Source organism: Etheostoma cragini, chromosome 7, assembly GCF_013103735.1.
Source record: "Etheostoma cragini isolate CJK2018 chromosome 7, CSU_Ecrag_1.0, whole genome shotgun sequence".
NCBI lineage: Eukaryota > Metazoa > Chordata > Actinopteri > Perciformes > Percidae > Etheostoma > Etheostoma cragini.
This window is the reverse complement of record NC_048413.1, coordinates 2408431-2419527: the sequence shown is the minus strand read 5'-3', so window position 1 is coordinate 2419527 and position 11097 is coordinate 2408431. Positions and strand designations below refer to the sequence as shown.

At 38.3% G+C, this 11097-nt stretch overlaps 1 protein-coding gene across 1 annotated transcript in view; it reads right to left on the bottom strand.

The window, feature by feature from the left end:
- LOC117948104 (transmembrane protein 198-like) overlaps positions 1 to 4237 on the bottom strand; it is a 6099-nt gene extending 1862 nt beyond the window's left edge. The window contains exons 1-2 of the mRNA XM_034877578.1: positions 3969 to 4237; positions 2051 to 2319 (exon numbers count right to left, since the gene is read on the bottom strand). Of these exons, the coding sequence (XP_034733469.1) occupies positions 2051 to 2204 (154 nt within the window). The 5' untranslated portion in view covers positions 2205 to 2319; positions 3969 to 4237. The remainder of the gene's footprint in view (positions 1 to 2050; positions 2320 to 3968) is intronic.
- Between the last annotated feature and the right edge of the window lie 6860 nt (positions 4238 to 11097).

Here is an 11097-nt window from a genome sequence, read left to right as displayed (position 1 = left end):
ATATATTCAACTTTAATGTCATCACACAGGTACAGGTGCAAGGCAACAAAATGCTGTTTAGGTCTAACCAGAAGTGCAATGGCAGTAAGTGCAGTATATTTAGATATACAGTATATACATACATATCTACACACTATATTCAGATATACATATATATATTCATATATACATGCATATCTCCAGTGGTTTGTATAATTTTACACACCCATGCTAAAGTTGATTCAAAAGAAGAATAAAAAAAAACTTTTGGAAATTGATCTTAATACCTTTATTAAAACAATTTTTGGAAAGTCCAACCTTTCAAACTTTTAAGAATACCAATTTTCTTTGTGAATGAATAATAAAATAAATAAATGTTCTTCCTTAAAATACAGGGGGCATAAGTACACACACCCCTATGTTAAATTCCCATGGAGGAAGGCAGATTTTTATTATTATAGGCTAGTTATTTCATGGATCAGGATACTATGCATCCTAATAAAGGTCCCTTGGTCTTTGGACCCCCCCATAATCACACGCCCTTCACCATACCTAGAGATAGGCATGGGGAACGTTCCATAAGATCATCTCTCCATGCAAGTCAAACCAGCTATCAAGCTAAATGAAATAACACCATGCAAACTTGCAGTTGCATTCCGGCACTGCTGTGGTACTTTCACTGGTTTCTTGCTTGAAACCAGATTATGACTGAAATCTCACAGAGATGCTTGGAAGACCATACTGATGTCAATGGGTCACACATTCATTTTATAAGTGAATTTGTTCCAGTCTACACATCCAGCTCCAACATCTGTCATTAACATTTTTAATGTGAGAAATACCAGTTCTCAGAGCTCTGAAACGGACAGTGTACTGCCTCAGCCTGCACTGCTGTAGCTGCTGCTTTTCTTCAAATAATTATATACAGTCACAAAATTCCTTGCAGGCAACACTGTGAGACGTACTGGAAACCCAGACTTTGGCAGCCTGTGTGTTTGCATAATGTTTTAGGTCTATGGGACAAACTTCTCCTAATCACGCTCTCAGTTTGTGTTTATTGGATGCATGTCCAAATATTTTCTCAGTGCAAACAGACACAAGTAAAGTTGAACTCTTTTGCCTCATATTGATTTTTTTCTTTCTTTGGGTAAATCTCCCTTAAAGCGCTACTACTAAACAGCTCTACAAACTGCTGTTACCTGGAATGTCTTTGCGAAAATGCAAAATCGCTGTCAGAACTAAGGCGTAACGCTGTGAAACCACTGAGACGTGTGTAACACATGGCACTTCATTAATGCTGCCTGGGTCCAATTCAGAGAGAGGACAGATGACTACCCATCTGCCTCCTCCAGCGTTGTGCTTATCCACCCTAAAACCCTGACGGCTTTCCGACACCTGCGACTGTGGGTTTAAGCCATCAGGTGAGCTAAGAAAACATTAAGACAGCAGCGACAGTTTGAACTCAGGGACAGTCGTTCAACATCTCAGCTCAGGCCAAACCTGGGGGTGGGGGGTGCAAGGGGCATGTGCTTCATTTACAGCAGCAACAGGAGCTATTTTTTCCAGGCATTTGATGACAATCGGTACATCGTCATCGGCAAAACAAGATAGTTGCCAAGGAATAGAATCATCCTTTAGACCTGACATCATATTTCGTATCAAATTGTTCCCCAACTATCTTCATCATTCTATAACCAGAATGCAAAAAAAAGAGAATTACAAATTTTTACTTATGCCACCTAGAAAGAGGCAACAATTCATACTTTTGTAAAGTTACATAACATAGGTAGGGAAGGAATTTGACATAAACAGCATTACTAATCTTTAAATGAAGGCAATCATTTTCAATTAACTGCACTTTACTTTCAAAACCTAAAACTTTTTTAGGTTTTTAAACATAAACAAAAACCTAAAACTTTTTTAGGTTTTTAAACAAAATTTTAAAAACAATTTGGGGCTTTTGAGAAAATATTGGGGGATGGAGCCCCAGAAGCCACCCCATTGCTCCGCCCCTGGTTGAACTTGGTGTAGCTTGTTACTACGAAAATAATTAGTTTCCATGAATACGTACCGAAAAAGGTGTAGATGAGGCCGAATGAAATGCAGACAGAGCAGGCGACAGATGGGATGACTTCATACTTGATATTAATCTCAAGCGTACAAATGTCCACCTCAGCTAAGCCAGCGCTAGGCTCTTCAGAGTAAAAGAGTGACGTGACAGCCATCTTGGGGGATTATTATTACTTCTACCACTGTGTGGATGGTCTTTGTTCATTGAAGGTGGCAAACGAGGAAGCTTGTCAACGAAGAACTTGTACTGAGCTGTTTCCTGTTGTGCACCTGCAAAAAGAAAAGAATGTCTCAGCATTCGTGCCAACACAAAATCAGCTTTTTTTTTCAGTTAATTTTCATGACCGCCAACTCTAGAGTTATTCAACCATCTAGTTGTATGAACATCCTGAGGAGTAATCCTTCAAAATACTACTTATAAATTTTTTGAAGTTGTGATTTAAGAGTACATGTGAGAGGATAGGACTCTTTTCCCATGTACCAGTTTCCTGTCCAGAACCCAGGGAGGAAGCTTCGGATCCCCTCTGAGTTTAATGTCACTTTTTCTTGGTTCTTTTGTTCAAGAACAGGATACAGATGAGGAAATGGCCTTGTGGCTTGATGCCATTGCCATACAGGTTTATTGTTCTGAGCATCTGGTTAGATACTCTGTAAACATATCCCACTCCATTCAGTCTTCTTTTCGCACTGTTTAGCATTAGTTTCTTTATGTATCTCATGTTCCTCATATGCATTTTTATGTCATTTGAGCTGAAGTAGAACTTCAATCACTCTCGACAGACATTCAAGTTTTTCTTATCTTACCTTGCTGAACAAAACAACAAAAATAAAACAGCTTAATGATAACACAAGATGTTCTAACATCAGTAAAGAAAAGCAAGTGGTAGTAGAAGTACTCAGATGTTTTACTTATATAAAACTAGCAAAATACTCTGTACCTTTTGGCTGGTAAAAGTAAAAGTCTTGCATTTCAAATGTATTATTTAAGTATTAGCATCAAAATCTCCTTTAAGCACCAAAAGGTAGAATACTAATCATGCAGAATGGCTCATTTCTGCACAATCTATATTGTTGAATTATATTTGTTGTTGCATTACTTTAATGTTAAAGCTGGTAAATCATTTTAAATGATGTGACTAAAGCTATCCCTGTGGCTTAATGAAGTCTTGTCTTATTTAAATCTACCAATATCTCAATTTATTTGGTGACTAAATTTTGCATTTTTTATCTGCATCTGCAAAGTAACTTGTGAACAAAATTATAAAACATTTATACAAATACATGTGCAAAATGTGCCTCTAGTAGTGGAATAGAAGTTTGAAGTTGCAGAAAAGGTATGGTACAAGTGTAGGTCAAAATTCTGAAGTACAAATTACTTTTCACCACAGGTTTGCATCACTTCTAAAATGAATTGAATCAATGCAAAAAATGTATTTATTAACTGAAGACTGTGAATCGAACTGTGTAAATGTGTGACTCCAGATTTGTGCTGGCTGTTAGTACACTGTCTGTCTACAGGGTTGAATACCGCGAGGACCTGATCAGCTGCTCGGGCAGATCTCACGGTCAGCAAATGGAATTAGAGGAGCTTTAGCAGGTGAGCGATCCTCTTGTCTGCTTATCCCAACGCTTTGTCTCCCATAAAGGATAGTGTGAAACACAAACACTTACACTTTCTAACAGGCTCCCAATAAAATACAAATGACTGACTGCTCTTTGGAGGGTAAAAAAACTACTGAAATAATTCCATTTTTATTGGCTTTTGTGAAATCCAAATTCTTTGTCTTCTTTTCTCTCTTCTATTCTTTCTATAATAAGTGACTGTCAATATCTACAATATCATTGTGTTAATGTGTAATAAAAAGATGCATCTCTAAAACAAAAGCATGAAATGAAGAAGTAATATTTCAGTGGCCTACCTGGGATTAGGCATCTCTTCACAGGGTAAATCTGAGGTTCAACAGAGAAACAAAAAGTATCTTCAGTGGTAGTTTGTCATGTTCCGGTAAGGCCGTCAGGGAGCGAACTGTCAGGCGTCTGTGTTGTTCCCTCTGTGAACTGTGGGCGTCCGACCTGTGCTCATGTGAACAGCTGACGCCTGGCTCTGAGAGGGAGACCATCTGCTCCCGGCGACAGTCTAAGCGGCTGCTGCCAAGTCCAAGGCCGAGCCAGCAGAGAGTCCAAGCTCTCATTGACAGTGATCCTACTGGAGCCTCCACTTTGCTTCTGCATCACCACGTCACAGCTTTTTTTGCCCATTGGAACTTTAAATTAGGGTTAAAGTTGGCTTGGGGCAAAAGGGATACTGTTACTTTTCTAAAGAATCTCATTTAATCCATTTTGTTGTTGGACGGAATTTATGAATGAATGTGCATGCTCTGTGTAGAATAACTCTAGCTAATCTTCCCTGTTTTTTAATGGTTTTAGGGGACTAGGGTCGTCTATTGGATTGTCATGACATTTACATGTTTGGCCTTTTCAACCATTTATGATCTAGAAAAATAACATTATTTTATATCATACTTTGTCTGATGCCTTTTAGGGAAACCAGTGGTGAAATATAACTTTGTGCATTCAATTAAATACTGTATCAAGTGGAGTACTTCTACATAACTTGAGTATTTCCATATTATGCAACTTTTTACATCCATTGTTTGACAGCTTTGGTTCCTTTTCAGATTATGTATAGACATATTTGTCATACCCTTCCTTTCCAATGAAAACCATGCAGGCCTATCATTATATGTGTTGATTCAGAATTTGAATGTTTCTGATAAACTGAAGAATGAAGCATTCTCTGACTTCTTAAGCTGAATAAACTATAAAAAAAAAAAACTGGGATCAGTTGGGATCAAACAGGGTCGTTTTTCAGACACTATGAATTGACTTTCTAGAGCTACGTGGTTCTCACAGGACAGCAAAGCTACAAACACATGATGACATAATAAAAAGTGATGCATTGCTGTAGCTTAAACTACCCACCAGTCTATTAAGAAGTTAAAATGAGCACAATCGTGAACATCTAGCACAGTAAAACGCAACACATTAATGCAGCATTGAAACAACAGGACAATTTTTCTACATGACATGTACTTTTACTTTATGTACATTTCAATGACAACACATAACCTGCTTTTACTTAAGGTTTTGAATGCAGCACTTTTAGTGTTAGTGGAGTATCTTACATTGTGGTATAAGTACTTTTATTAAAGTAAATGATCTGAGTGCATCCTTATCTATAAACATCAGCATATTAGTGTGTCAGTCACTGTGAGCATGTTGGCACACTAAAGTTAGCATTTAGCCCAAAGCACCACTGTGCAACTCAAGATAACTTGTCTCCAAATATCAAGCAACAAGGGAAACATCCGAATGCAGGTAGACAGGAACATTTCAGTGATTTCTTCACATGAAAACATGGGCAAGTTCAGGTGGCAGGAAAGCACGGCACAAAGCAACGACAACCAAAGTGCTAGCAGGACATGAGTAGAACAGGGCTGATGACAAAAAGGTGGAAACAGGTGAGCAGGTGAATGAGAGATCATGACTGGAACAAGGGGGTGAGGGGGCCTGAGGGCATCTGGTGGATGGAAGAGGAAATGCAGGGGAAGTGACAATGTGACTGAATGAGTGGTTGAAGAAGAGATCTTCTACGTGGGTAAAAGTAGCAACATTGCAGTGTGAAACTGTTGTTTTACAAGTGAAAGTCCTGCATTCAAAATTGCACTTAATGCAAAAGTACAAGCATGAAAACGTACTTTCTATAAATCTTTAGTGAGTAACTTGTTTATAATAATGAAGCCATTGCCAAATTAGTTGATATAACGCCTTATAAAATTATTAGCTTCACACAACTCTCTCTGTATTTCTTAGTATGGCTTTGTTTACAAAATGGTGTCGTCCGGCAAATTTCACGTGCACAAGCTCGATTGAGTCCATCCTGTTTTTTGAATCCTCCGTGTCCTCCTCGGATACAATCACCTGTGGGGAGCAGCAGTGGAAGTGGTCACGCAAGGCTTGTATCTTGTGGATGCAAAGACAGTGTTGTTGTCATTACTTACAATTCCTCATGGGAGACACAAAAATTACGCACCGTAGCTTTAAAGTACCGGAAGTAAAAATAACACACAATGCAGGATTTCAGAATGAGGTTATATCACTGAGTGATAATAGTGTAGCAGAAATAATGTGTCCATCACATTCAATGTTTCAGCTGGTGAATTGTTTTTACTTTACATTCTGCTGGGTAGCTTAACCTATAATAATATGTCACCACTTATAAGTTGATTTATATTTTATATGAAAATCTGAATCTGCAGTGTGACTTTAGTTGTCAGAGTAAAAAGTACAATATAAAGATTATTCACACCAGCACTGGTGACACCATTGTCCATCGTCATTTCAGACAATGTAAAGTTGTAGTAATGCCCACGCATTCTCATTTGGACCAGCATGCATTTAAGTGATTATAGACCAATCTTTTCTATTGTAGAAAACTGAGTGTTTTTTCAGATGTTTTTCAGAAGTCTCATTTAAACACTCAATCAAGAGTGAGATGCACTTGGAAGTATACACAGTTCATTTATATTTGCTTATATTTATTCACAGTATATTTAGCTCTATGCTCTCAGATTAATAATGAGAGCATAGATAGTCATAACTGCAGGGTCACTGAGCTGCACTTGACAGAGCCGGTGAAATGGAGCTAGCTGGAAGAATTACGCTCCACCAACCAAAGACAGGACCAGCTTGTACTCCTTTCATTAGTCACATGTGTATTTCTATTGTCTGCTTCAGTAGATCAAAGGGGAGTTGTGCTTTTTTAAAGTTAAGAGGTCCGGTAAAATATGACTAAAGGTACTCTGTGACAAATGTTGGTGGAGGGATTTGATATAATATAGTATAAATACGCTGGCGGCCTTGGGGACAACAATGATAGTCTGTCAGTCTGTCAGTCAATCAGTCAGTCAGTCAGTCTGTCCAACACTTTGGTACAGACTGAAATGTATTATTAACTGTTACATTGATATGTACCGTGCCATTTTTTACAGGTATGTGTATGGTCCTCAGACAACGAATCATATGCTTTCTTTGGTGACCCTTTTGATGTTTTCTTGACCACAACCTCCACGTGATTGATGTTTGTGATTTTGAAGAAATTAATTGTGATAAACTGTCAAAAAAGTTAGTTCAGACATTCATGTTCCCCTTCGGATGCAAATCACTAAACTTTCTATCTAACACCATCATGAGGCCAACATTTTTAATTATGGTACAGCCTCACTATGGACTCTTATTTGCATATCACAAGCTTGAATACTTGTAATCATCCGTTGCAGCTAAGTAACTCTTATTTTATTGTGTTGTTTCTCCATTGAGCTGAAATCAGACACAATGTGTAGCTTTCCTACATGATTGATGTAGTGGAGGTGATGATAAAATAGCTTATCTTGTTGTCATAGAATACTTCTCTGTATCTACTATCCGCATTTCTCTATTTGTTAGAAACCAAGCACACAGGGAGCATGTAGTAAAAAGTATGCATTGAGCCTACAAACACACTCAAATATGAAAACATATGGTTGATGATTGATTCATGAGACATCTCTGTGTGCAATTCCTAATGATGTCTTTGATTGCAGAGCAGAAAGTATTGATCACTAAATGAAATGTGTTTTTCACTTGAATGGCTAAAAGAACCATTAAAGGGAGATTTTATTGCTTTGGTCAGAGAAAATGAGTTAAAAGAATATTTGTTGAAATAGGGCTTATCATGGCCTCCCCTGGCTGTAGATTGCTGGCCCAACGCATTTTTTATTCTCAATGTATGCATTGATTTAGTCTGGTGCAACACCAGCAGAGCCGCCGCTAGTTAGCTTAGCATAGTCACTTCTTGTGACCTGTGTTCACAACAAGGGGACTAGTACTGTATTTAAAGCAGATTCTAGTTTCCAACTTCGCCCCAGTTGTGTCTGTTACAACACAGACGGAGACTACTTCTCTCTGTTGGTATTAAAATCAAGCAACAGTTCAAACTAGGCGTGGGTAGCTCTGCAATGGCTGTGTGTTTGTGTGTGTGTGTGGTTCTGCAAAGAAGTAAATAACATTGTAAAGGCTACCATGCACAAGGCATAGGAAATTTGAAAAATGTAGATGTCTCCCCCTAGATTTTTGGCATCTAATGGCATGTGCTGAAACGAAACACCCATACACACGTTCTTTTGCCTTGTAGAAAATAAATAGACCCATCATCTGTGTGGATATGACATTTGAAAAGAAGATTGAAACACGTTGTTTTGCATAGGAGTACCATGGCAGGATGCTGGCCGGTAAAACATGTCCTCCTGTGGCCCACCTTTGACCTTTGTATAAATATGTATGATGGGTTGTTCCTGAAAATAGGAAAGAAACATCAAAATGTAATTTTATTCCAGCACTCCAAAGGTTCCCTATTTTCAATGTCAGATTTGCTTAAAATACATGTATTTATATATCACATATGACTCATTCTGAAATGTCTGCACTTTTATTAGAAACGACAACACAGATGTTCAATTTGTGATCTTTTGCAAGAATTACAACACAATTCTTTAGACATTTTAGATAACACTTCAAAGGGAGATACACAACACATTTAAACACACAGCTTTTACACGATGGTGACACTATAGAGATCTTGAGAGTCAGACTCAGTCACACAGAGGAAGCATGCGTGAACACTGTTGCAAGATAATCAATCTATTAGTCGTAGAAATTATTATTCAAGGAGCATTCCATATTCCTCTGATTCATATCAGCAGCAGTGCCACATAGAATACATACATACAATGATACAGTTAATTAGATGGAATTGTGAGAACCTTTTTTTCTGACCATCTCAGGCTGTTTTAATCAATACGGTTCTCATACGTGCTTATTTTATATGTCACACAGTTTGGGTTTTCTGCACACTTGATACTTTTAATGACTCGTGAATGCAACATCTGAGATGATAATATTGACTGAAAACCAAACATGCAGTGAGGCCTCGGGAAAGTTCAAAGTACACTGATAAAAACTAATCTATATAAAAAATATTTGCCTTGATGAAAGCTTTGCACATCCACGGAAGTCTACTTTTTGCATGTGTTTTATGAAGGGCCCACATATTCACGCTTCATCCACATTAATAAATTAATATAAATCCTCTGACATCCTTAAAATGCCTGTATCACACTATTGTGGTGAGCAGTGGTGAAGAACTAGGCTACTCAGATATTTCCCTTTAATTAGAACTCAATTCTGTGTGAAAGTCCTAGAAAAGAAAAATAATTTACAAAGTCATTTCAATCAGGAGAGACACGTTTGCAGATATGCAAATTAGGTTTATTGTACAGCTCAAAAAAAATGTGATTAGCGATTGGAATCCATCAAAATACGCATATTTCGTATATCAATGTATAGGGGTAGAGGACCATCAGACCACCCCGATGGGGTCTAGACACCACACTAGACCGAAGGAGGCTCAGGACCGGTCTGCTGGAGTAGATGACTGGAGGTGGAGGGGTGGTGGAGGGGGGGTGGAGGGTTGCACTCTTTGCCTGCAACGACAGCTGAAAAGCAAAGGGAGAAACAGACTTTTAAAGCAGGGTTGTGACTCTGTGATTGGCCCTTGCAATTTGTGTACGATTCTGATCAGGTCATCGCCTCCATCCGCTGATTCCATTTAGGAAGAAATCCTCGATTAAATTAGGGCTTCCTGAGGGAATTTACGCTGAGTTATATTTAAATCAGGAAAGACTAGTTGCATTTAAACATACATACAGTTCAACACAGCAAAAAAGTACAATTTATTAGGATAACAGCTGAATTTGATTTAGGAGTGCACCGATTAAAAGGTAGGTCTTCCTGAAAGAATTTCCGCTTAGCTATATTTGTGCCACCAGATCAATCTGTGTGACATTTAATAAATCGCCTCAAGTAGTCACTCCTCGGTTCTGCAGAAAATATTCTGATCCTGTTTTTCAATAAACTTATTGTGACTCTGTTGGGACCAAAAATCTATCTATTGCAAGATGTTTTGACACAGGCAGCTTTAACGCTCCAGTTGAAACGATTATTCAAGCAATGGCATAACAAAGGTCTCATTGGTTCCTACAAACTCATGTAGGTTTTTTCTGGAAAGTTTGTATCTAAATAAAATTGACATAATCAAAAAGCACAGCTCAGACAAGTCAGCTGTGTTTTTATTATACCCTGAAATACACTGTAAATGTCAGGGAACAGACTCCAGTGAGCTTTGCATGAACACACAAAGACTCACTCAAGTCCAGCATATGTGTACACGCACATTTACAGCTGCACACATCTTCTCCAGTATCACTTTAATCTACGGCACAGGATAAAAGCTTGGGCCGTCTCATAGCAACCTCTCCTTAACCTTCACATTGCAGGAGGTCTCTGATGCTAATAACCCCCTCATTCTGAATGACTGCATATAAAAGGTTCAGCTGGGTAGAAAAAAACTCAATACATCACAAAGTACAGATGCTTTATTGTTTCAGCGTATGTGGTATTGAGTTGGTGAGGCTCCCTTTAGGATGTATGCCTGGATGGTGGTTGTTTGATGTGGAGTATTAGCTCATGCTTTAAGTCATAAATGTATGTGGAGTGTTTTGTGATGCTTGGCGTCGATACATTGAGAGAGAAAGAAGGAGGATTTGCTATTCCCACAATAGTTGACTAATAAAATCACATGGACCAACCCAGGACTGCATCCTAAGTGTTTTGTGTCACACACTACTACGTCTGCTGTGTGTTCATACTGACAAAAAGATTTCAAAGAATGAATTCTTAAAGATTTGGACAACACTGTCACACAATTCAACCTGCAGACAAAATGGTGGAGCTGTTGATGGCTGGAAAAAGTTCCCTCATTCACTACTCCCTAGTTTAAAGTTAGCCTTAAGTGGAAATTTCATACACTTGGGAATCACCACAATTTTGTGTCATTGTTCTCTGGTTTACAATGTTTATTCTTGCATCTCTAACATATACAGCATTGCATTG